Raw genomic sequence first — 23,578 nt, 5'->3', positions numbered from 1 at the left:
AAAATGAGTATGCATCTACCTTGTAGTTGACGTTTCTGATCTCCCAGATACAATGACGTGATTCAACGGTGATATCTGCAGACAATCCATATTTTCTTCGCATCTTACATAGCATATTATTGTTCATTTGTTGATTGATTCTATAACTGGTTTTTGACGTGCCCAACGTAGCGTGTCTATCACAAACATATTATTAGAGTACCACGATACAAGTACAGCAGTATATGTATGTAGGTATGTATGTATTTTTATTTTCTCTTTGTGAAATCAACAAAACAAACGTGTCATGCATATATATTTTGATGGACATAAGGAACAGTGACTAACCAGGAAACCCTTTCTTCAACAGCGCAATCAAGGAAAAACAAGGGAGAAGACAAAACACAGCGGTAGTTTCTATATTCTGACTGTAAAGAGAGAGAGAGAGAGAGAGAGAGTGTGTGTGTGTGTGTGTGTGAGAGAGGGAACTGATTCATGTGCCCCTTTTCTCCATGCACAAATGCACACTTACAGCGTCAAGGGGGCAATCCATTCACACTTGGGTGGGGTTATGGGGATATCCTCGTCATCATTGAAGCGACCCAATTGCGCCACGCGCCTGTAGATTTCCTCGAGAATCTTGCCTTGCTCGCCCTCGTACTCTTCGGGCTTGCCTTCCTTGTAGCGGTCCTTTGCATCGATGGGTTTGCCGTCGGGAGTGACGCCTGCTACGTGTGGACGCGCTGCTGGGGCGGACTGTGCAGCGGGGGCTTGCTGTGATGTTGGCTGCGTGGGTGCGGTCGTATTGGTGGCTTGGGTGGCAAAGGGCGAGGGAGTGCTTGCTGGAGCAGCAGATGTCTGTGGCTTGGAGAAAGGGTTAGCGGCTTGCGATTGTGCTGCGGCAGGTTGCGTGGGCTGAGTGCCAAAAGGCGATGGTTTACTTGGTTGCCCAAAAGCTGGTGTCTGGGATGCTGCAGCATTGGCAAAAGGACTGGCCTGGGCAGGTGTTTGCTGGGTTTGTCCAAAAGGACTTTGGCTTTGTGATTGTTGGGCTTGTTGACCGAACGGCGAGGCCTGAGACGGTTGCTGAGCCTGTTGGCCGAATGGCGACGGCTGACTTGCTTGCTGTCCGAAAGGCGACTGACCCGACTGTGCTGCCTGCCCGAAAGGTGACGGACCTGATTGTGCTGCTTGTCCAAAGGGAGACGCTCCAGACTTTGCTGCCTGAGTAAACGGGGATGCACCAGATTGCGCTGCTTGGCCAAATGGAGACGCGTTGCCGCCTGGCTGTGCAGCCTGGCCAAAACCACTCTGCCCAAATCCAGGCTTACTAAAGGGATTTGGCTTCTGTCCCAAGGCATTCGTCTGTCCAAATCCGGATGCTGCGCCTGGTGCTGATGGCTTCCCGAAAGCCGAGCCTGTGCCCATGGTACTAGTCTGTCCGAATGCACTCCCCGCACCAGGCATAGATGGTTGGCTGAATCCGGAGGTGCCAAAGGCAGGTTTTCCAAAGGCGCTACCACTGCTCCCCAACGCGGAGGGCTGACCGAAGGGTGATGGCTTTTGTCCGAGTGCGGAGGCTGCGCCAAATGCGGAGCCGGCTTGGCCTGCAGTCGCTGCTTGAGCAAAGGGCGAGGCGGTTTGGCCTGGAGTCGATGCCCATCTGCTTCCTAGACTCTACTGATTCCCACAGCTCATTTGGAGCCGTACCCGTCCATCTCGCAAGCCCACGTTGATTGTTGCGTCAACATGGGTGTCTGCAGCTACTATCAGCGAGGCGCATGCAAGTTTGGAGGTAAGCGACCAGCCATCACCATGATGCGCCAGACTCACATGAACCAGATTCCTGCAAAAATGAACACCCTGGAAGTTCGCGAGATGCAAACCGTGGAGGCGGCTTTGGCGGTTCTAACAACAACCGCTTTGGCGCCTTCAATGGCGATCGCTATCGTCCTGGGCAGAACAGCGGATCCAACGCGTTCGGAGGTATGCCAAGTCCCATCATCGCCTGGGCCAGCCCAACATATGGCCCTCAGTGAGACCAAGTCTTTCTCGAACCACCACTCACCTAGTACAGGCAGCCGTGACTCCAAACCACCAAGCTTTCATTTGGACAGGGATGACATGAAAAATGATCTTACCACGCAACGTCCAATCTATCCGCTGTCGTGCTATGGACCGGGGCGAGAAGCTCCTCGCCAACTCATCGAGGGCCCAGTTGAGATCAGTCCCGACGAGCTCCGCCTGCGGTACTATACTTTGCGAGCGGCGGGTAATGAGCCCCAAGCGGTGAGTCTAGCCCCTCAAGATTGTCTGCGTTAGACTAACGCATCCTAGCAACAAGAGGAAGCTGCGCTCAACGAGAAAATGCAGCAGCAGGTGAAGGCAATTCTTGATGACGTTGCTGGCGCCATCCGTTATGTAGAAGAAGGTGCCAACATCCACCCTAATCGGATTGATATTGCCAAAGGCAACGTAAATGCAAGCGAATCAACCAACACTACAACTGCATCCTCAGTCTCAGCCTCTGCTTCCACCGCAAACCCCTTTATGAAAGCCGCGTCAGCAAATCCATTTCAAGCGGCGTCTGCCCAAACATCGGCGTTTGGGCAGACGTCGACTCCGGGTTTTGGAAAGCCAGCATTTGGCCAGCCATCGAACCCAGCGCAAACTACCTCCGCGTTTGGTCAACGTTGGAGGATATGGACGAAAGAAGAAAGCGGTGTCTTCGCGGCTGGGGTCAAGGCTTCGAGTGAACGGAAACTTCAGGCGAACGGACGCGACGCGCTGGCCAATCAACGCGAACAAAGCGTCTTCCCCCCCAGCAGCGCTATGGACTGGGCGGCAGTCAAGAGTGAGAGCCTCGCGCGCACGGCATCATCTGTATCGCCATCTCTGCCGGTTGGAGCGGATGTTTGGTTGCTGTCTCGGCCTGGCTGGATCGAGGCATCTTGCATGCCAGTGGGCAACCCGCGCGAGGCGGCCATGATGGGCAGTACGGAAGCATGTTTTGCGAGACTTGATGGCAGGGGGCGGTGCCTACCGTGATTCAGAGCCAGCAGTACCAATTACCGTGGATATGGATGAGCGATTCAAGCGTGCTGGTGCTTGTGGCAGCGTCTGGCGTCGATGGTTGGAAGGCGAAGGCGAAGGCGAAGGCAGAGAGCAGGGCGCTAGTCCGCTTTGGGCACGAGAGCAGGGCGCCGCAGCCTCGGGCCTTCCACGTCCGCCATGGTCGGAGGGAGCGATGCATTTGCGCCAGAATGCATTTTGCCCAAATGTCCCTGCAACCGCGCCACCCCGTCCTGCTGTCAAGTCACCCAGTACAAGACGACAATCGCTCGCCGTGCAATTGCTAGCCCAGCACGCCCAGCGCCCGCCCAGCTCGTGCCCCAGCATCGCGTGGCATGACGGGGTAAATGCACGCCTTCTCTATTCTTACCATTGGCATCTTCGTCGCCGGATACTCGACTGCCCGCTGGGACCTTGTGACGCGTGTCTACGAGCTCGCCATATTTGCCTGGGACCACGGCGTCGTGACACGGACCGCAAAGGGCTTCGCCTTGTTGTCGCTGCTGTTTTTCCTCTTCATCCTGCCAGTAGTGCGCATCGCGGCACAAGAGACGGACCTGGTCAGTAGGACACGCACCACGGTTCCATGGACCAGCTTACTGAACATGTACAGCACCCCAGACTTGCAGGCACAGGCATTTCTGCGCGCGAGCAGCTCAAGCGTCGTGGCTCCTTCTAGCGGGGTAACAGGATGAGGACATGGTCACGCACAATGGGTTGATGCGCGTATTCTGGCCGTCCGATGCTCCGACGGATTCTGCGCCAGGCGTCTTGGTGGGATTCGAGAACTCAAAGTCCGACGTCTTCGTCGTAGCCGTCCTCCAGGAGGTAGAGCTGCGCCAGGTGGAGAATGCGCTGCTTGTAGGAACCTTACTGCGACACAGCCCCCACGACATCCAGGAGCTGTTCCAGCGATGCGGTCACTTTGCCCTTCGGGCTCTAGGCTGTGTAAACCCCAAGAGTCTACCAGACCAACCTGGCGCCGAGCCTCTGACAGTGTATACCGATCCTTCGTCCCGTTTCCCCCGCCTACACTACGCCGCCGACACCCTCACGTCTATTCAAGTCATTGTATACGACCGACCGCACCCGAAACGCATGCAGTATCTCTCGCTGAAGCCCATTACGCTCGCACTGGGGGACAAGACAAGGGCAGCCGAATGGGATGGTGTGTTTGCCGAGCTGGAGCAGGCAGAGGTCAAGGAGCGGAAGAGAAAAGCACAGCTCGTGGAGAGACTGAAGCTTCACACCGTCATAGCACACCCGCCTACGCAAAAGGAACTGGCGTTGCCAGACATCATTGAGCAGGTCAACTGCTCGTACGAGCTCAATGCTTTGCTGCAAAAGAACATTGGCATGATTGGCAGGCGTATGAAGCGGGCGCTAAGTGTCAGTGAACGTGTCGCAGAGTCTGCCAACAATCTCTGGGACTATGCTTGGATGGTGCTCCACTACCTGTTCAGGGTCTGGATATGGCCTATAGCCGCGCAGGTCTTCATCTTTGGGCTCATCACACATCGCATTCTGGGAGAGGGTGTCATTCTGGTCCTGCACTGGCAGCCCAGGGGTCCTGACTACCCGGCCTTGAAGGACATTTCTGCAACAGCACAACAGATTGATATTCGGCTGCAACAGTGGTGTTACTGGCCAATCCAATACCTTACCTTGCGACGAAGAAAAGCCAACTGGGAGAGCATCACCAACACCCACCCCGAGTACATCCGGTTCTACAATAGTTTGTGGCTGGTTGCAAATGATGTCATCATGGGTATCGCAGTTGGAACATTCATCATTGAGAACGCGTCTTTTGTAGCGGCCCAAGTCGACACCATATTCAGCGCGTGGTCGGTCGAGGGACTGCGGCGCATGATATCATGGCTCATGGGGTGGCCCGGAGGCTTGAAGCTCAACACTGAGCTGGCCGCCTTTCTGGGTGACCTGTTTCTCTGGGTCATTGACTACTGGGCTAGTAAGTGCAGCGTGCTGGTCATATCGAGTATTGCTGACTGATATCGTCCAGGCTGTATATCGCTTCTGCGACCACATCTACCCGCCCTGATCCAGATCATTGGATTTTCGTCTTTTGCTGGCGCCACCATGCCCATCTCAATATTCTCAGATCTCGTCTCATTGCTTACGGTGCACATTTACTCGTTCTATGTTGCATCTGCCCGCATCTTCCACTGGCAGCTCATGATTATCATTTCCCTGTTCCACCTTTTCCGCGGCAAGAAGCGCAACATTCTCCGCAACCGAATCGACTCGTGCGACTACGACTTGGACCAGCTGCTGCTCGGCACCATTCTCTTCACGCTACAGTTTTTCCTCCTGACAACAGTCTTTGTCTTTTACCTGACATTTGCAAGCGCGCGTATTGCTGTCATTGGTCTGAAAGCGGGTCTGGAAATGGGACTTGCATGTCTAAATCATTTTCCGTTGTTTGCAGTCATGTTGCGACTCAAGGACCCGGGCCGACTACCTGGAGGCATCTGCTTCGAGGTACAGGACATGGGCAGTGTATCTGAAAGACCAGACGTGGCTAGCTCAGCGCCTACAGCCTATGTACTGTTAAAAGTAAGCCAATCTATTGATATCAACGTTGTTTTTGTATTTACCAGTTACAGTCTGTTCCACTATCGCTCCGCGCAATGTTCCAGCCCTACTTTGATCTCGGCGACCGCATCCGAAAACACTACTTCTCGCCGAGCGTTTTGCTATGTCTGGCTTCAGGCCAGTTTGTGCCGCCTATCCACCGCCGCAACCTGTACAGCCTACAGTACAGCATGCTCCCCGCAAAAAGAGCAAGCATAGGCGACCTATGGGAGAAACTGAGGAAGCGCGACCACGCCTCGCCACACGTGCCCACCTCGTTGCATGTGTCGAGTTCATTGCTCGTGCCAAACGGTTATGCTGCAATGCCGTCTAGAAGAGGCGTAGTTAACAGTAAAAGTAGAAAATTTGCATAATTACCAGTATTATCTGTCTCGCTCCTCCTCCTCTTCTTCTTCTTCTTCTTCTTCTTATTATTATTATTATCATTGTCTTGCTCTCATCTCGCACGTGCTGTTGTCTCACTGTCTCTATATATCCCACGCGTTGTGATACGTACTACGCACGACATGCTTCACGACTATGCTGTGTATTCCCTCGCTACTGGCGAGGTTGTAGTTGTTTTGAGCAGCAGAAAGTTGGATATTGAGTCAGTTTCCAGATTGCATCCATGTCCCGATTCATAGCAAGGTTGTCTTGTCTGTATGGCTCATTCGCCGCCTCGAGTCGCCTGCATCCGCTTCGTCGGTCATTACTGCTGCCATTCTTCCCAGGGCTTTCTGAGCGGGGAGTCACTACTTACCTCGAGAAAGAGTGACATGAGGATAGTGAGCAAGCAAGCAAGCAAGCAAGTAAGAGAGAAAGAACAAAAAAAATTACACGTCCAAAAGCATGTTGTGCAAATCGTTATCAAAGAGCATCATCGTATGTAAAAAAATTAAAAAAAAATTGTTGGGGGGGATTACAAAAAAAAGGAAAGGGAACAACATGGCCCCAAAATGGGCATAAAGTAATCGGTCATAAACCATACATCGTTGGCACAATTTCTGAATTTCTTCCCCCCTCCCCCCCCTCCCCTCTTTCCTCCACTTTCTCCAACTTCTCCTGCATGGAGTAATACATAGCAAAGTAGAGATGAGCCTTTTCTTTTTCTTCTTCTGAATCGACAAAAAGCCACCGTAGGATTACGTCAGAACATAAAAGAAGAGAGAATAAACACACAGATTACCTCCGTAATTCCAAGGAAAGAAAGAAGTAAGCAGGAAAAAAAAAAGAAATTGACGACACGATTGCTGGCCAAGGTGACGACAAACGGGATAGTGGCAGGCTACTTGTGCAAAGTAGCTCAAACGCCCAACTGTTTCGAATAGCATCAAGAGGCGTAGGAAAAGTCATTGTCGGCGGGTGGCTGGGGCCAGTCTGGTGGTTTGGGCGTCTTACTTGGGGGTTCGTCGGCGCGGGGTTTGCGACCCCAAACTACATATCTGGCAAGGATCAGCTCGGCGGTTACGCAATGGTCTTGTGCATTGAGGCAACGTACACCTTATAGTATGCATGTACTGACTTGTCCGCAAGAGCAGTGCGCACGTGGGCAAGGTACACTTCGACTTCGGCGGGAGACCACCCGAGAGCCGTGACAAAGTACTCAATGCTCCACGCATGCACGCCAGCGCACATGTTCCAGTAGAACCACTTGCCCAGCACCTTCATGCGCTCGTCCTTTGGCCACGAATTCACGGGAATGGCAAAAATCTCCTCGTGGACGTCGACAAAGCCCGCCTGCTCATACCAGCGTTTGAGCTTGTTGGCAATGCGCAGGGGCCGGCCCAGGCGCATGGCAGCCTCGTCCTCGGTCTGCGTCCATTCGAGGAGGGCGTAGTCGGGGGGCATTGTGCCGTCGTTGCAGTAGACCTTTGAGTAAATCTCCTGCGACTCCATCCATCCGCCGGGGTTGAGGTTGTTGAAGCCCTTTTGGATGATTTCGCGAAAGTCGCGGAAGATGCCCAGGGACATGCGCGTGTGGATGTAGTCGTAGGGCTGGGTACAGTGCCACCATTCCGGGCGGTTGATGTCATCCATGAAGAAGTCGACATTTTCGCACGAGCTGGGGAGCGTGTAAGCAGGGATTCGGCCATGGGGGTTGGGGGAGGGCAGCTTGGGCTCACATCTTTGGCTGGATTGGAGACAGGTCGATACCCTCAACCTATGCTTTTGTCAGACTAGTACTAGTCGAGGATATGGCCGACGAACCCGACACTTTGGGAACTCATTCGCTATGCAATGTTAGCGCTGTTTCCGTACTGCCGCGAAGGGGGAAGCGTCTGGGCATACCCATCTCGAAGCACCACTTGCCGGTGCCGCAGCCAATGTCGAGCATTCGCTTTGGGCGCTTCTGCTTGAGGGGCGCGAGGTAATTCCGCTGGTGGAATAGAGCCGTGAGGATAACATGCTGCATGTCGAGACGCTCTATCTCAGGCTGCGTGTGTGAGCTAGTCAGCGACGGACCGATTGATATGGACGCTTTATTGCAGCACACCACGCACCGCATCGTTGGGGAATGGGTAGGCTAGGGCGCATTAGCAGGCGGCGTGCGGAGGGGGGTCGGGCAGCAGAGCTTACCGCCAGCCTGGTAGCCGTGGTAGGTCCTGCCATACTTCTTGACGTAGTCGAAGATGCTTGGCGTGAGGCTCTGTATCTCGCTGTGGCGCGTGAGCAGGAAGGGTGCTGGCACGGCCAAGCCTGGGGGGTGAGAGGCGAGGCCGGGCAGGAGAGAGCACGTACGAATTGTCTGGGCACTCGTCTGACTGGGGGTCTGACTGCAATTGCGCATGTTAGCAGCGTGTTTGGTCGTGTTTGTGCGGGCGAGGACGGGGCGGGCTGGGGCAGGCATGGCGGACGACATACATCGGGCTCGAGGGTCGAGTGGGTGAAGTCGGTGAGGTCCGTGGCGCTGGACAGCGGGCGCAGCGGCCTGTCCTTGGACGGGCCATGGGGCGCAGAGGCAGCCATGAGGGCCTGGTTGCGATGCGCTACGGTGCGCTATTTGACTCTGGACGAGTCGTGTCGAGGAGGAGGCGAAACCCAGCGGAGCGGCATGTCGTTCCCAAGCCCAGGGTCTTGGGGGGGGGGGACACGCTGAACTGGAACAGCCACATGAGCGCGGGACTATCCTGCGCTAAGCCGGGGCCCAGCCAAACCCCGCACCCCCCTTCCCTTCGCTTTCCCCTTCCAGCCTCTCTCTCTCTCTCTCTCTCGCTCTCTCGCCCTCCTCCCACCGCCACCCGCGCCTCGCCCACCTATGCCTATGCCGGTGCATGTGCCTGTGCCTGCGTGTGCGTGTGCCCGGCCCACCACCACGCCGTCTTCCCCGTCGAATGGCCGCTGCCGTCGTGCGCCCCAGTGCTGCCACCTGTCTATGTACAGTACCGCCTACCGCTGGCCTGGCCACGGATACGCGTCGTCGCATCCGGCACATTGGATGCCAGCACCAGCTCAAGCATTGCCCGCCCCTCCCCGGCCTCTAGTGTGTCAAAACAGGCTGCCCGTCGACCTGAAAAAAAAAGCGCCCGGCTAGCCGTGGCCTCCCTCGTCACGAACGCCTATCATGCGCTCCCACGCCCTGCGCCCTTGGGCCCTAGGGCCAGGTCCCGCAGCCTCGTCGTCGATGCACCGACGAGCATCGTGGCCGTGGCACTGGCACTGTGGACAATGCCGCCGCGCGCATCAACCGGAGCTTCGGGTCCGACGTAAGGCGCTGCTGGTGCGGGAGCCTTTGCCTTGGTTGCTTTTGCGCAGCCCGAGGCAAGCCACGGAAACCTTGGGGACGGCCCTGCATCGACTTGCCATCCACTTGGCGCTGGCCGACTCGATTCGCTTCCCAAGGAAACCCTAGCGACGCCTTACCCCATTCTGCCATGTGCCGCCACAATCTGGGCAAACATGTCGTTTTTCTTTTCCTCTTTCTTTCTTTTTTCTTTTTTCTTTTTTGCCCTATCGCGACCCGCACACGACTATGCCTGATTGCGTGCACTTGCCGCCTTCGCAAAGGCCTTTTCGGCCCTTTGTCACTACTAGCACTACGCCTAGTACTAGAATGCCTTGGTTAGAAGGTCGTCTCGGAGATAGCGGAATCTCACTTGCAGCCGCCCTCGTGCGTGCAATGATGCAAGATTACGGCACTTACCTGGAAACCGCATGTTGCGACAAGGCCCTTCTACGGTACTCGAGTGAATCATCTTCCGTCTACGTTTGACATGGAGACAAAAAAGCTGGCTATTGTCAGGCCGTTGAGCAATGTCGCCGAGGTCGACTCGTACCATGGCGTCTGCAAAGAGCGGAGAATTATGCTCGAGACCTGCATCAATATAATCACCGCAAGGCACTAACTTTATAGCGTGGCATCGATATGCACATGCATGCCCTTGGCCCTAAGTACCCAGTCTTCTCATCCGAAAGGGCGCTCTACGTACATGACGTTCAGCCTGTGATCAGTAAACATGTGGGAATGACATCACCAATGTCATCCTCTCCTACAGCAATTTCGACATGCACATGCTGACCGGGCCACTGCCTTCCAAGCCATAAGCATAAGCGCTAGTCGCCGGCCAAGTCCGTAAAGTGTCTAGCCTCTCGATTTCCCTGGGCATTCCTCACTTTTGGCCCAGCACGTGCCTCGCTTGCGAGCAATGGGACCATGCGTGTTGAGACATTCACAAAAATGCAATTGACACTGCTGGAAGATGCGCGTACACCTAGAACCATTCCGCTAATGTACAAGAGCTCGTGTCCAAACAAGCTGTTTCCGCAAACACTGATTTACCGGCCCTTCTTGACCCAGTCCTCGAGGCTCTCCCTCGTGTCGGCGAGCTTGCCCTCGACGGCACCAACCGTGCCCTGGGCATGGGCCTTGCCAGTCTCGATGAACTGCTGGATTCGCTTCTTCATGCGCACGTGTGTGTCGGCAACGACGGGGTACCGCTCCTCGTACGTCCAGATGAGGTCTCCGACGTTCTGAGACGTAATGGGCAGCACGACCTTGGCAGCAGTGATGCCAACGGCGACGGGGACCGAGGCGCGGAGGAGGAGGTTGCGGTTGCGCGTGACAATGGAGCCGGCCATGGCGGAGACGAGCACGTAGAGGGCTCCGGGCAGGACCTTCTCGCCAGACTCCTTAGGCGGGGCTAATGAGCGGATGGTGCTTGTGAACGAGTGCTCGAGGCGGAGCGTCTCGGTGAGGGCGTTGTCAACAGCCTTCTCGCCGCGGACGGCCTGCTCGTACAGAGCCATGCGCGCACGCCCAATCTGGACGGCCAGACGGTCCGTGGGGGTCGGGCGGTAGACGGGCTCTTCAGAGGGGGCGGGGCGGGATGGCTCTGCGAGCGAGGGCGCCGTGGGCTCGGTCGTGTCCATGGGCAGGTCGTCGTAGATTGGCTTGCGGTTCTGGCGGCCGCGTCAGTAGGGGCGATATTGCACGTGCCTGGGGATCTTGTAGCGACAAAATATCTGCCGGAGATGGCGGGCAGCGGAATTACGCACCGAGTAGTCTTCCTGGCGCTCTTCTGCGTATACAGGCCTGGGTGCGAAGATTGCCGTGGCCGAGAGGGCGGCCATGGCGGGCACGACGGCGCGCTGCAGGGCGTCAGAAAGCAGCTCCAGACGGTCGTGTCGTCTACTCACCTGCCGTAGCAGCGGTCTGAAAGCCATGTCGGGCGGGGGGCAGGCACAATGGATGGTCGACTGGCCGGATCCAACTTCTGATGTTGAGCTCTGAGGTTGCGGAAACGGCCGTGCGAGCGCCGCAAGAGGCCCGCCTGTCCTCGGCTTACCTATGACATCGTTTTGTCTCTGCCCTCCAGCCCGCCAACTTTCTCCCCCGTGCAGCCCAACACCATGCTCAAGCGGCTCGCGCGCACAAAGCAGCCCTCCTCGCCATGGATCTGCCAGCGCTGTCTGCACCAGTCGCAGCGCCAGCGACGCTTCAACTCGACCTTTGCTGCCGCTGCAAAGCCACGCGACCTTCCGCCGCCGCCGCCGCCCGCCGCCCTCTATGGCCTGTCTGCCGGCGGCAAGACGGATGACGACGCCCTGCGCAAGGTCTTCGATAACGCCTCCTTCTGGGATGCCTTCAAACGCACGTCGCAAAAGGACCAGCCCGCTGGCATCATAGGCAACAAGTACCTCACGCACCCGGAAGGCTTCGTCGACTTTGTTACCGTCACCATACAGCGCTGCAATGCCGTCGTGCAAAAGGTGGCAGCCGCGCAGTCGGTCGACGACTACAAGAACATGGTCAAGGATCTCGACAAGCTCAGCGACCTGCTCTGTCGTGTCATCGACCTTGCCGACTTTGTACGGGGCACGCACCCGGATCGCAAGTTCCAGGTCATGGCAGTCAAGGCATACTCGACCGTCTTCCAGTATATGAACCAGCTCAACACCACACCCGTGCTGTACGACCAGCTGAAAAAGGGCTCCGAAATGCCGGAAGTGTACGAGGCTTGGACCGAGGAAGAGCGCATCGTTGCGCGGATACTCATGGAAGACTTTGCAAGATTCGGCATTGGGCTGGACGACAAGACGCGGGAAAGACTAGTAGACCTGAGTGGAGAGATTGCCGAAGTCGGCAACCAGTTTGTCGAAGGCATGGCGCCCGAGACACTGACGCTGAGGTTCAAGGCCACCAAGCTGAGAGGGCTGGACCCGAATCTAGCACAGGCTCTAACCAAGTGGGGAGAAACCAAGATTTCGACCATGCACCAGGAGGCGCAATCTGTACTTCGCTATGTCGACGACGCGGAAGTACGCAGACAGACATACCAGGCAGTGCGCACAGCAAGTAAGCCGAGCATCGCGCGATTGGAGAAGATGCTCAGGCTACGTGCCGAACTGGCCCAGACATCAGGCTACGAGACATTTGCGCACATGACACTTGAGAATAAAATGGCACGCACACCAGAGGCCGTCAATACGTTTTTGAATGCTCTATACGAGGATAGCCGTCCTGCCGTGCTCGCTGATCTAGAGGAACTCACAGAGCTCAAGAGGGGAGATGCCCACCGATCAAACTTTCCAGATCGCATCAATGCCTGGGACAAATTCTACTACACGCAAAAGATGCTTGCCACAATGGAGGGTCACTACAAGCAGCGCACTCCAGACTCCCTGTCTGCGTACTTTTCCGTGGGCACCGTCCTCCAGGGCATATCTCGTCTTTTTGACCGCCTCTACGGCGTGCGTTTTGTACCCAAAGAGACACAACCTGGCGAGGTATGGGATGAGGGCGTGCGCCGTCTCGACGTTATATCGGATACAGAAGGACATATTGCGGTGCTTTACTGTGATCTGTACTCTCGAATGGGCAAGACGCCCAATCCGGCCCATTTCACCCTGCGGTGTAGTCGCGAGATTCTGCCTTCAGAATTGGAAGAAATGGCGCACATGCAACACCGTTTCTCATCGCCTATCGAAGCAGCAACGGACGGCATGCCGGTAACTTACAATGCCGAACGCCAGAGTTACTTTCAGCTGCCTACAATCGCTTTGATCTGCGACTTTAGCAAAGCATCTTACCCAAAGCCCACCCTTTTGAACATTCATGATGTACGCACTCTCTTCCACGAAATGGGCCACGCCCTTCATTCCATTCTCGGTCGCACAGCTCTGCAAAACGTCTCTGGTACTCGCTGCGCCACCGACATTGCCGAGCTGCCCTCTGTCCTCATGGAACACTTTGCCTTTTGTCCACATGTCCTCTCTCTGTACGCCCGCCACTGGGAAACAGACGCCCCAGTCCCGATGGCGGCTCTCGAATCACGCCTCGCAATTGACAACCGCAACCAATACGCCGAACTCGAATCGCAAATTCTACTCTGCATGCTGGACCAGGTCTACCACTCTCGCATCGCGGCAGACCCAGACTTCAATTCCACAAAGGTCTACCACGATGTGTACAACAGGTACTCATCAGTTCCTGAGCCTGCCGGCACAGCATGGCAAGGCTTCTTTGGCCACTTGTATGGCTACGGTGCCACGTACTATTCTTACCTGTTTGACCGCGCGCTGGCCGCCAAGATCTGGAAGGATGTTTTCCAGCACAACGGCCAGCAAGGCAGTCTGGACCGAGAGAACGGCGAGCTGTACAAGAACGAGGTGCTCAAGTGGGGCGGCGGAAGAGACGGCTGGCAGTGTCTAGCCGGCGTGCTCAAAGACGACAAGCTAGCCCAGGGCGGCGAGCAGGCCATGCAGGAAGTGGGTAAATGGGGTATCAAAGACGCTGGCAGATGAGACTGTACACATAGGCTTTTCTTAGAAGCGGAGAATTGTCGATGTACATATGATGGAATGCGGGTTAATGTTGAGTTCACGTAGAAATATGAGTTATGAAATTTGTCAGAGCGATACCGTATATTTACATCCATCCCCCGTCACATACCACTGCACTCTAGCCCAGCTCTTCCCAATTGATCCCAGGAGGGTGTGCAAGCACCCATTGACTGATGTCTTTTTCTTAAGGGTGGGAATGCGTATAGTTGAACAAGCGGCTGTGTGTCTACTAGTCCACACGGGTACAGTCTGATGGTTCTGTCTGGCCTGGCGTTGTTGGTAACGACGAATTGTGCCATCTCCACGAAGAGAGGGTATTGTGCAGAACAAAGGTTTGCTGCTCTATTACATCAAAGCCAAAAGCAAAGTCACCGTTGCCAACTCGTATTGGGCTGTATGAATGTAATTGGCTCAGTCAAGACAAGACCATGTTGCTACACGATGGGCTAGCATCACGCTCCCAGCGATTCATGATACTGGCTGAGAGCATAAGAAAATCCCTGGCCCATGTTGATATCATGCTGCCCATGATTCTTCGATATTAACTCCAGCCGTGACTCTTGATAACGTTTATGCAAGCATCTATCGTCCGGGGTTACTGGTATAGCACTCTGCAGGTCAAATCCCCGACGGATCGTCTGGCTGACTCTGCACGTCAGCGGGGTCAGCCAAACAAAGCACAGCATCGGGATGAGATGCTCCGAGAGGGAAGAAAAGATCTGCTGTAATGGGAAGCGTCGTCTCAGACATGGATTGTGGGACAAGGAATGTGGGGGCGCAGAAGTGGGCCTGGCTGCTGTAGAATACGCGCTAACCCCTCTCGGACGACGCGCCCTTATCGATAACGATTTGTGAGAATCAGAAAAGTTTTGGCGACGCAAAGTAACATCATTCCTACCACAAACATGTCAAAGGATAAGAGCATGGAGCCGATGGTTCAGAACGGTGAAGGCGGAGCTGTGGAACTGAAGAAGGGGAAGAAGAGGAAGAGAGCTCAGCCAGCCAAGGACGGATGGAGCGTTAAAAAGGGCGCTGGCCAACTGACCAAGTTTGATGATTCCGAGGATGATGTGCCCAATGCTGTTCCAGAAGAGAAGAGCAAGGCAGATGTAGTGAAGAAACAAGAGGCTATCACAGAATCGCCAGCTGGACAGGCAGATGTGCCGCCCAAGCGCAGCAAATCCGAAGTGCCCACCGAAACCACCGAAACCAATCCAAAGCGCGAGCAGCATTCTCGAGCGAGAAACAAGCAACCACAGCGGCTGCGAAACTCCCAAAAAACCCAGGACATACCGCCTCACCTCCTCCAAAAGCGCGACGAGCTGCGCTCAGTCCGGAAATCGCTGCCCATTTGGCCACAAGCAGACTCCATCCGCGCAGCACTCCAGAAAAACAACGTCCTCGTCCTGACGGGAGAAACGGGTTCTGGAAAATCGACACAACTGCCACAGTTTCTGACCAACGAGTCCTGGTGTACCGGATGCATAGCAATCACACAGCCGCGACGAGTGGCAGCAATCTCCTTGGCTCGTCGTGTTGCGGATGAGATGGGCAGCTTGCTCGGCGACAAAGGGCCTGCAGCCAAGGTCGGCTACAGTGTTCGTTTCGACAATGCTGTTGGCAAGCATACCAAAGTCAAGTTTCTAACCGAGGGTATGCTGCTTCAGGAGATGCTTAGGGATCCCAACATGTCGCAGTACAGTGCGATAGTGGTGGACGAGGTTCACGAAAGGAGTGTGAACGTGGACCTGATTCTGGGGTTTCTAAGGAACCTGGTAGCTGATAAGGAATACAACAAGGCGAGGAAGCATCCGCTCAAAGTCGTAGTCATGAGTGCTACAGCAGATGTGGAGAGCCTGGTCAAGTTCTTTGGGGACGGCCAATCGTCAAATTCCGAAAAGACTGTTGACAAGGCAAAGTCACCAGACACGACGAGCAAGGTTTCGACGTGCTACGTAGAGGGGCGCCAGTATCCGGTCAAAACAATATACCTACCACAGCCGACTCAGGACTGGATCGAATCGGCTCTGAAACTGGTCTTCCAGATACACTACAAGGAGCCGCTGCCGGGGGATATACTGGTGTTTTTAACGGGCCAGGATACGATTGAGGCGCTGGAAAAACTTATTAATGACTACGCCGAAGGCATGGACGAGCAGGTTCCCAAGCTTCTTGCACTTCCACTCTTTGCTGCGCTGCCCCAACACGCCCAGCAGCGCATCTTCCAGCCAGCGCCGCACCGAACACGCCGTGTCATCCTCGCAACCAACATTGCAGAAACGTCCGTCACAGTCCCTGGAATCCGCTTCGTCATCGACTGCGGCAAGTCAAAAATCAAGCAGTTCCGCAACAAACTCGGTCTGGAGTCGTTGCTCGTAAAGCCCATTTCCAAATCTGCAGCTATCCAACGCAAGGGTCGAGCGGGCCGTGAAGCACCCGGCCAGTGCTACCGCTTATACACTGAAGATGCGTACAAGACCATGGAAGACCGCACTATCCCCGAGATCCTGCGCTGCGACCTCAGCCAAGCCATTCTAACCATGAAAGCGCGTGGCGTCGACGACGTCCTCAGCTTCCCCTTCCTCGACCGCCCCCCGCGCGAAGCACTCGAGAAAGCGCTCCTCCAGCTCCTGCATCTCCAGGCGCTCAGCGAAACGGGTGAAATCAGCGCCACGGGCCTCAAAATCGCAAAGTTCCCCTTAACACCGCCACTCGGCCGCGTGCTCGTCGAAGCCGCCGCGCCCTCACGCGACTGCGTCCACGACGCCATCGACATTATTTCCGCGCTGAGCGTCGAAAACGTTTTTCTCAATCTCGTGACTGAGGAGCGCAAGGAAGAGGCCGAGGAGGTCCGGCGCGAGCTGTACCGCCGCGAGGGCGACCACTTGACGCTTCTGGTGACGGTGCAACGATACGCTGCCGAGGACAAGGCGCAGCGCAAGGCCTGGTGCGAAAAACACTACGTGTCGTACCGAGCCATGGACAGCGTAATGAAGATCAGAACACAGCTGCGCGAGCAGTGCAAGCAGCAGAAACTGCTGTCCAGCGAAGATACTCAATCGGACTCTGCGCCCTCGGAGGCAAAAAGCAACGCCATCCTCGCGTGTATCCTGCGCGGCTTCATTGCAAACACGGCGCGACTGATGCCCGATGGCAGCTACAAGACGTTGCTGGGCAACCAGACGGTAGCGATCCACCCGAGCTCCGTGCTGTTCGGCAAGAAGGTCGAGGCGATTGTGTTCAATGAGTTTGTGTTTACGGGCAAGGCGTGGGCGAGGGGCGTGAGCGCTGTGCAGTTGGATTGGGTTTCGGAGGTCATTGATGGCATCATGTAGAAGCCAGAAAAAGTATACTGGGTTTGTTCAGAGTACCCGTTTTTTTTTTTTTTTTTTTTTTTTAGTATAGGTTAGCAGGTTGATATCCTCACGGGAGGAACAGAGTAAAAATATACAACCACTTAACCTAATCCCATCCCATCACACCACACCACACCACAGTATTTCTATCTCCGCCTCCCCACCCCCGGCGCCGCCTCCTTATCCGCCAGACTAACCACCTCGCCAATACCCGCCGCCTCCTGCTCGTCTTCCAGCGCGCGAATCTCTTCCCTGCAATCCCACCATTTCTCCTCTGCGCGCTCAAACGCCATTTTCTTGACTTCCTTTGGACTCTTTTCCGCACTGACGCCCTTCTTCTCCAGCTCTTCGAGAACGAGATTCTGCCACTGCTCGGCGGTGCGGGCGTAGAAGTCGCGGAGAGATTCAAAGGGGCGGGGGTGCGGCAGTGTATCTGTGAGTGCTGAGATTTCTTCTTGCGGGCCCAGATCTTCGGGTTGGGTTGGTAGAGTGGTAGTAGTAGAAGGGGAGTCTGCGACGCTGGTAGGAGCCGTGGAAACGGATTTTCTGTCGTCGTCGTCGTCTTCGTCGTCGTCACCACCGCCTTCTTCGTCGGAATCTTCTTCCTCGTCGCCTTCCTCGTCCGAGTCGGCTTCGTCTTCGCTGCCCTGCCAGTCTTCGAGGTCGCGCTTGAAAATCTCGGTTACGCCGTCGAGATGGTTGAGGTTGACGGACCACAGCTCGTCAAAGGTGAATTCTCGGTCACCTTTTTCAAAGGTGCCGCCGTAGATGTATAAGGTGTCGGCTTGGACGGTGAGGGCGGCGTTGAAGCGAGGATGTGGGAACTCAAAGATCTTTGGCTTTTCGGGACGCGTCTCTTCTTCTTCCTCTTCCTTGGCTTTTGCGGCTTCGTCGTCTGAGTCGGGGTCGGCCGAGACTCCTGCTTTCATCTCGAGGGCTTTCAGGTTGGCTAGCAGTTCTTCTTCGGCGGCTTTGCCGCGGTCTCGGCGGCTGGTGTTGGCTTGTTGGGCGGCCCTCTTGTTCGCATTTTGCTTTGGGCGTCGCAGGGTGAGCGGCATGAAGCGGTTTCGCTCTATGTTCCAGATGAAGAGTTGGTTGAAGAATTCCGAGTCAATGCCCTCCTCGCTCTCCTCCACATCATGCACTCCGCCAAACATGACGCCACGACCCTTGTGGTGGGCCATTGTGGCTCCTGCACGCGGCGGGTTTGGCGCATTCGCCGGCTTCTTGCGCTTTTCCCAGGAAACAGTGGGCAGAGTCGTAGAGAGTTGATCCGCAGGTGGAGGTGTAATGCGCAGATACCAAGTATCATCGTGAACTTTTGGCTTCAGCACCATACGCGAAGCTGGTCCTCCGCCACTGCTCTTCTTGCCCTTGCCCTGCTGTTGCTGCTGCTTTCCACCTGCCTGCGCTTTCACTCGCGAGTAACCACCGTAAATGACGGCGCCCTGATCATGTGGTAAGAAGGTGAAACTTGATCGGGCATCGGGCATAGCGCGAGCAGCTTGGAGCTTTGGTGTGTGCCACGAGAAGTTGACGCAATCGTAGATCCAGAGGTCGTTCAAGTACTTTGTTGTGGCAGAAGTGTCTTGGAATCCTCCGAAGAGAATGATGTACTGCTTGTAACCAACCATACGGTGTCCACTTCGTGCTGGCGGCGCAGCCGTCTTGCTCTTGCCCTCCATACGCGTCCATTCTCTCGTCGAGGGATCCAGCTTCCAAAAGTCGTTGTAGTGATAGAAAGTTCCCTGCTTGGGAGAGCTGAACTCTCCGCCAAACAGATAAATTTCTTTGGTATTTGCTGCACGGCACCAAGCATGCCCGGATCGAGGAAGTGGCGAGTTGGGACTGGTGACTTGCTTCCAGCCATCTTGCTTGATGTTGTAGATCATGAGGTCGTTGAAGAATTTCGCCGTGGCTCCATTGAAGTACTCTCCTCCGAACAAGAAAACTTCGTTCTCGTTGGCCGGGTTGGCAATGAGCGTGCTAGACGTTCGTGCGGATGGCGGTTCAGCAGCTATCTCAGTGATGGCAAGGTGTTGTTCTTGCTCTTTTGCATACTGTGCTAGAATCGCATCGAGATCGACATCTTCAGCATCAGAATCGATTTCCTGGTTCTTGGATGCGAGCTTTTTGTCCTTTTTGCCCGCCTTTTTTTCTTGTTTGGCGGCTTTTGCTGCTTTGGCGGCGGCCTTGCCACCCGCTGCTTTCTTCTTATCTTTGGCCATGTTCCATTCTGGGTTGTGTATCGATTAGATAGAAATGTGATGTAGAATGCAGTCACACTTGTGGTTATGTGGGACGGCGATTCTCCGCGATTTGCCCCTCAGTTGTTGGAAAATTTCCCACCACAGTGTTGATCCCCTGGGCTGTGTCAACCACCGCTATCCGAGCGAAAACCAATGAAACTACTCCTCAGCGGATCGAGCTCTCGGACCTGGCATGCATAAGTGTATCGGATAGAAAAAGGTTTGGTGCAGCATGTTCACTGTCACTAGCCCTTCGGAGCAGGGGTTACGGAGCGCTCACTCTTATCGATAACGCGGCATCCATTCACCCCCCGCTTCTCCCCGCTCGACACGAACATTACCAACATGATTCAAGCAGCAAAGATACTCGAGCAGAGAAGCCATCTCGTACCTGGTATATGCTTATCCCGTCCATCCTGAGCTATGAAAAGTAACTTTATACAGGCAAGCTTCGAATCACGGAGCACTTCTTCCAAGTACCTCGTGACTACTGTACGTCGCGTTCCGCTTTTCTAACCGAATCAAAGACAATGTGCATTCTCGTTTTTGAATCCTGAAATGAATACCCTAAATCGAAGATGACGCTTACCCGATTCCAAAGCAAACCCATCTCTCGGAACTATCCAGCTCTTCGCGCGTTCAGCCCTCAAAGCCGAGAAGCCCGCAGACTACACATCAACGTCGTATCTCGAGCGATCTAAAACGCAGCTTCCATGGCTCATCTACCTGCAAGGCGGTCCAGGCTTTGAATGCAGGCCGCCTCAGAATGTCTCGTGGACGCACACTATCCTGGACAAAGGATACCAAGTCCTCATGCTCGACCAGCGCGGAACCGGTCTTTCGACCGCCATCAGTCAGTCTAGTCTCCAGCTGAGAGGCGACGAGAAAGTGCAGGCGGAATACATGAAGAGTTTCCGAGCAGACAGCATTGTCAAAGACTGCGAGGCGGTAAGAAAGGCATTGACGGCGGATTATCCCGAGGAAAAGAAGAAATGGAGTATCATGGGCCAGAGCTTTGGTGGTTTCTGCTGCACGACATATCTGTCTTTCTACCCTGAAGGCGTCAAAGAAGCGTTTCTGTTTGGAGGCCTCCCACCGCTGAGAAACGACCCAGACGAAGTGTACGAGCGGCTGTATGCGCGTGTCAAGAGCAGAAACGAAGGCTACTATAAAAAGTATCCGGAAGATGTGCAGAGGGTCAAACGCATCATCAAGCTTCTCTCTCGCTTCGGCGACACGACAGTGCGCGTCCAGGGCGGCGAGAGCTACCTTTCTGCACGCCGATTCCTTCAACTAGGTATCTACTTTGGCAAGCACGGCGGCTTTGACGAAGTGCATGATCTGGTTCTGCGCGCCGACACGGATCTCACTCAATTCGGACATCTAACGCGTCCCACGGTGCTCGCGCTGGAAGCAGCGCAGAGCTGGGATACAAACGTCATCTACGCGCTGCTTCACGAGCCCATCTACTGCCAGGGCGAAGCTGCCAACTGGTCTGCCGAGCGTCTTCTACCCAAGCACCCCGAGTTCTCCCTCTCGCGCGTAGATTCCGAGGAGCCGGTTTACTTCACAGGAGAAATGATTTACCCCTTCATGTTTGACAGCTACCCCGAGCTCGCCAAGCTCAAGACGGTCGGGCAACTCCTTGCTCTGGAAAAGGACTGGCCGCAGCTCTACGATGTGGAGCAGCTGAAGAAGAACGAGGTCCCGACTTATGCAGCTGTATACATGGATGATATGTATGTCGACTTTGATTTGAGCATGGAGACGGCAAGCACCATCAAAGGATGCAAGCCGTTCATCACAAACATGATGTACCACAACGGCATTGGCGCGAAGACGGACGAGGTGTTGAAGCAAATCTTCTCGCTGAGAGACGATGTTATCGATTAGTCTACGAAATACCATAGCCAAAGTATCAACAGATCCAAGTCATAACCGACATCATGCACCTTGCCTCATGATCTTCTGCGCCTCTGTCAGATGGGCATTCATATCAAAGTTCCAGACCCATTTCATTCTGTTGACAAAGTTGTGCTCGATCTTATCCATATCGTCTCCCTCGAGCTCGAGCTCGAAGTCGTACAGCTTGCCAGACTCAAAACTCCTAGCCACGTTTTCCTGCGGCCTCCCGCGCCGCACTTGGTCGTAGGCGGCAAACGCGCGCATTAGCTCGTCTGTGTTGTTCGCATCCTTGATCAGGTTGGAGATGACACAGGCGTCTTCTATGCCCATGCCGGCGCCGGCGCCTTGATGCGGGGTTGATGCGTGCGCCGCATCGCCCAGCAGAACCACGCGGCCCTTGGTAAAGGAGTCACAGGGCGGGTGCATGAAGAGGGCCCAGATATCTGGCTTTTCCATGGCAGCCACGATTTTCTGCACGTGAGGGCCCCATTCAGCAAAGTCGGCCTGCATATCTTCTTTGGAAGTGGTAACGACCCAATTGTCGTTATCCCATGTTTCGCGCGACCTGAAGGCGACGACTGCGGCTGTTAGCAGAGGGCTGGTGGTTGAGGGCGGTTCAACGCACCATTCATGACTTTGCCATGGGCAATGGGAAATGTGAGGAGATGGCCGTGGTATCCTAGAAACATTTGGCCATTTCTGGCGACATCGTCGCCCAGAAGCTCTACTGCTTTGTCCATGTGAATCAGGCCTCGGTATGCGTATTTGCCAGAGAAAACGGCATTTGAGGCAGGATTGTCTCTTCCAAGTACCCATTTTCTCGTCATCGACTTGATTCCGTCACAGCCAATGACGGCCGTGTGCTGTGCTGAGGAACCGTCGGCAAACTTCAGCACCATGTCTCCAGAACCGTCAGCCGCCTCTTCCATGTCAACCAGTCTCTTGTTAAACTTGGCAACGTCTTCCGGCACGTCTTTGACCAGCTCGTCGAGAAAGTGGGCTCTGTACACGCCTCCACGTTCTCCATCTTCGGGTAGAGGAACCACGAAACAGGGGTCGCCCACCTTGACTCCCTTTTTGACAAAGCCGTCTTTGTCCGCTTTTCTGTCGTCTCCTACGCGGACTGTGAACCAAACATTTGCTTTGGCGCCATCGCCATTTCCAGTCCTGCATTTCCGGAAAGCTTGCAAAATCTTGGGGGACAGGTACTCCATTGCGCGCCCTGCATTGGGGCCAAAGGCAACGCCCGCGCCGATCTCGCTAAAACCCGAGGCTGCTTCATAGATGGTGATGGGGATGTTGTGGTCCAGGAGGGTTAGCGCAAGAGAGAGACCTGAGATTCCGCCGCCGATGATGGCAATGTTGAAAGGCCTCGAGGGCGAGATTGCAGACGGCATGATTGGAGGAGAGGATGCTGGAGGGTGGTTGACGACTGGGTGGGGGAATTTAACAATGGGTACGGAGGTGCCTCACAAAAGTTTTGTCCCACGCTAATCTCGGCGCTTCGGCATAACTCTTCTTGGCGCAACTCCCACCTTTGAGCTGAGTAGCTGTACGATTTGTCTGTATCTATCGTTACAATGTCTCCTAATACTGATCCTTACACCCGCACCTTAATTGTGGCGTTAAAGTCACCTTCTGTTGGCAAGTCTACATCACAGATCTCTGAACTTACTGATGTTCATCCTCGTACGGTCAATCGTATCTATAGTAGAGCTATTGAGGCTGGTTTCGAGCCAAACGTTCTCCCTCTTAAGATCCTCCCAGAGCACGTACAAGACGCCCCTCGCTCTGGCCGACCTTCAAAGCAGACGGATAAGGTAAAGGAGCAGATAATCCAACAAGTACGACGTGATAGATACGGACGAGAGAAGAGCTGCGCTGACGTTGCTGGTGCTCTCAGTCTTCAAGGAGTCAATATATCACGCACTACAGTCTGGAGAGTATTAAGAGAAGCAGGATACAGAAAGACCAAGCCGACGAGGAAGCCTGGACTGACACAGGAGATGAGGAGTGCTCGTCTTAAGTGGGCGCTTGATCATAAGGACTGGACATTAGAAGACTGGAAGAATGTCATCTGGACAGACGAGACGTCTGTTGTACTCAACCACCGGGCGTGGGCGGCCTATAGAATTCTGGGAGAAA

General features: G+C 54.8%; 12 protein-coding genes across 12 annotated transcripts in view; 7 read left to right on the top strand and 5 right to left on the bottom strand.

Moving 5' to 3' along the window:
• Nucleotides 1-507: 507 nt before the first annotated feature.
• Nucleotides 508-1,639, bottom strand: SETTUDRAFT_183117 (uncharacterized protein; the record flags this gene model as incomplete). Its single annotated transcript, XM_008024516.1, has 1 exon — nt 508-1,639. Exon 1 carries the CDS (start codon nt 1,444-1,446, stop codon nt 508-510), a length of 939 nt encoding a protein of 312 aa, XP_008022707.1. The 5' UTR covers nt 1,447-1,639.
• A 43-nt stretch (nt 1,640-1,682) lies between these two features.
• Nucleotides 1,683-3,027, top strand: SETTUDRAFT_45886 (uncharacterized protein; the record flags this gene model as incomplete). Its single annotated transcript, XM_008024312.1, has 4 exons — nt 1,683-1,774; nt 1,822-1,965; nt 2,057-2,268; nt 2,317-3,027. The coding sequence occupies exons 1-4, from the start codon at nt 1,729-1,731 to the stop codon at nt 3,025-3,027; spliced, it is 1,113 nt and encodes a 370-aa protein (XP_008022503.1). The 5' UTR covers nt 1,683-1,728.
• Nucleotides 3,028-3,398: 371 nt separating this feature from the next.
• Nucleotides 3,399-3,730, top strand: SETTUDRAFT_104480 (uncharacterized protein; the record flags this gene model as incomplete). The annotated part of the gene is made up of 2 exons (XM_008024515.1): nt 3,399-3,611; nt 3,665-3,730. The coding sequence occupies 2 exons, from the start codon at nt 3,399-3,401 to the stop codon at nt 3,728-3,730; spliced, it is 279 nt and encodes a 92-aa protein (XP_008022706.1).
• Nucleotides 3,731-3,750: 20 nt separating this feature from the next.
• Nucleotides 3,751-6,017, top strand: SETTUDRAFT_159349 (uncharacterized protein; the record flags this gene model as incomplete). Its single annotated transcript, XM_008024514.1, has 3 exons — nt 3,751-5,020; nt 5,072-5,625; nt 5,676-6,017. The coding sequence occupies 3 exons, from the start codon at nt 3,751-3,753 to the stop codon at nt 6,015-6,017; spliced, it is 2,166 nt and encodes a 721-aa protein (XP_008022705.1).
• Nucleotides 6,018-6,793: 776 nt separating this feature from the next.
• On the bottom strand, nt 6,794-8,610 carry SETTUDRAFT_175734 (uncharacterized protein; the record flags this gene model as incomplete). The annotated part of the gene is made up of 9 exons (XM_008024513.1): nt 6,794-7,085; nt 7,142-7,705; nt 7,767-7,804; nt 7,852-7,874; nt 7,933-8,077; nt 8,145-8,167; nt 8,221-8,300; nt 8,383-8,417; nt 8,506-8,610. 9 exons carry the CDS (start codon nt 8,608-8,610, stop codon nt 6,974-6,976), a joined length of 1,125 nt encoding a protein of 374 aa, XP_008022704.1. The 3' UTR covers nt 6,794-6,973.
• Nucleotides 8,611-10,305: 1,695 nt separating this feature from the next.
• On the bottom strand, nt 10,306-11,343 carry SETTUDRAFT_175733 (uncharacterized protein). The gene is made up of 3 exons (XM_008024512.1): nt 11,278-11,343; nt 11,137-11,229; nt 10,306-11,040 (listed from the first exon to the last, which is right to left on the bottom strand). Exons 1-3 carry the CDS (start codon nt 11,302-11,304, stop codon nt 10,417-10,419), a joined length of 744 nt encoding a protein of 247 aa, XP_008022703.1. The 5' UTR covers nt 11,305-11,343; the 3' UTR covers nt 10,306-10,416.
• Nucleotides 11,344-11,469: 126 nt separating this feature from the next.
• SETTUDRAFT_127176 (uncharacterized protein) lies at nt 11,470-13,935 on the top strand. The gene has a single exon (XM_008024511.1). The coding sequence runs from the start codon at nt 11,491-11,493 to the stop codon at nt 13,882-13,884; it is 2,394 nt and encodes a 797-aa protein (XP_008022702.1). The 5' UTR covers nt 11,470-11,490; the 3' UTR covers nt 13,885-13,935.
• An 893-nt stretch (nt 13,936-14,828) lies between these two features.
• On the top strand, nt 14,829-17,258 carry SETTUDRAFT_183112 (uncharacterized protein; the record flags this gene model as incomplete). Its single annotated transcript, XM_008024510.1, has 1 exon — nt 14,829-17,258. One exon carries the CDS (start codon nt 14,829-14,831, stop codon nt 17,256-17,258), a length of 2,430 nt encoding a protein of 809 aa, XP_008022701.1.
• A 167-nt stretch (nt 17,259-17,425) lies between these two features.
• On the bottom strand, nt 17,426-19,507 carry SETTUDRAFT_104503 (uncharacterized protein; the record flags this gene model as incomplete). Its single annotated transcript, XM_008024509.1, has 1 exon — nt 17,426-19,507. The coding sequence occupies one exon, from the start codon at nt 19,505-19,507 to the stop codon at nt 17,426-17,428; it is 2,082 nt and encodes a 693-aa protein (XP_008022700.1).
• Nucleotides 19,508-19,873: 366 nt separating this feature from the next.
• SETTUDRAFT_127166 (uncharacterized protein) lies at nt 19,874-21,421 on the top strand (the record flags this gene model as incomplete). The annotated part of the gene is made up of 3 exons (XM_008024508.1): nt 19,874-19,922; nt 19,973-20,020; nt 20,130-21,421. 3 exons carry the CDS (start codon nt 19,874-19,876, stop codon nt 21,419-21,421), a joined length of 1,389 nt encoding a protein of 462 aa, XP_008022699.1.
• Nucleotides 21,390-22,830, bottom strand: SETTUDRAFT_146913 (uncharacterized protein; the record flags this gene model as incomplete). Its single annotated transcript, XM_008024507.1, has 2 exons — nt 21,390-22,011; nt 22,059-22,830. 2 exons carry the CDS (start codon nt 22,828-22,830, stop codon nt 21,473-21,475), a joined length of 1,311 nt encoding a protein of 436 aa, XP_008022698.1. The 3' UTR covers nt 21,390-21,472.
• Nucleotides 22,831-23,013: 183 nt separating this feature from the next.
• Nucleotides 23,014-23,578, top strand: part of SETTUDRAFT_104483 (uncharacterized protein) — a gene marked incomplete at both ends in the record, with an annotated part of 1,661 nt that continues 1,096 nt past the window's right edge. The window contains 2 exons of the mRNA XM_008024506.1: nt 23,014-23,205; nt 23,479-23,549. Coding sequence (XP_008022697.1) covers nt 23,014-23,205; nt 23,479-23,549 — 263 coding nt within the window. The remainder of the gene's footprint in view (nt 23,206-23,478; nt 23,550-23,578) is intronic.

Source organism: Exserohilum turcica (genome assembly GCF_000359705.1).
Source record: "Exserohilum turcica Et28A unplaced genomic scaffold SETTUscaffold_12, whole genome shotgun sequence".
Lineage (NCBI taxonomy): Eukaryota > Fungi > Ascomycota > Dothideomycetes > Pleosporales > Pleosporaceae > Exserohilum > Exserohilum turcicum.
Note: the sequence above shows the minus strand (reverse complement) of the source record. Positions and strands in the feature narration are given on the sequence as shown.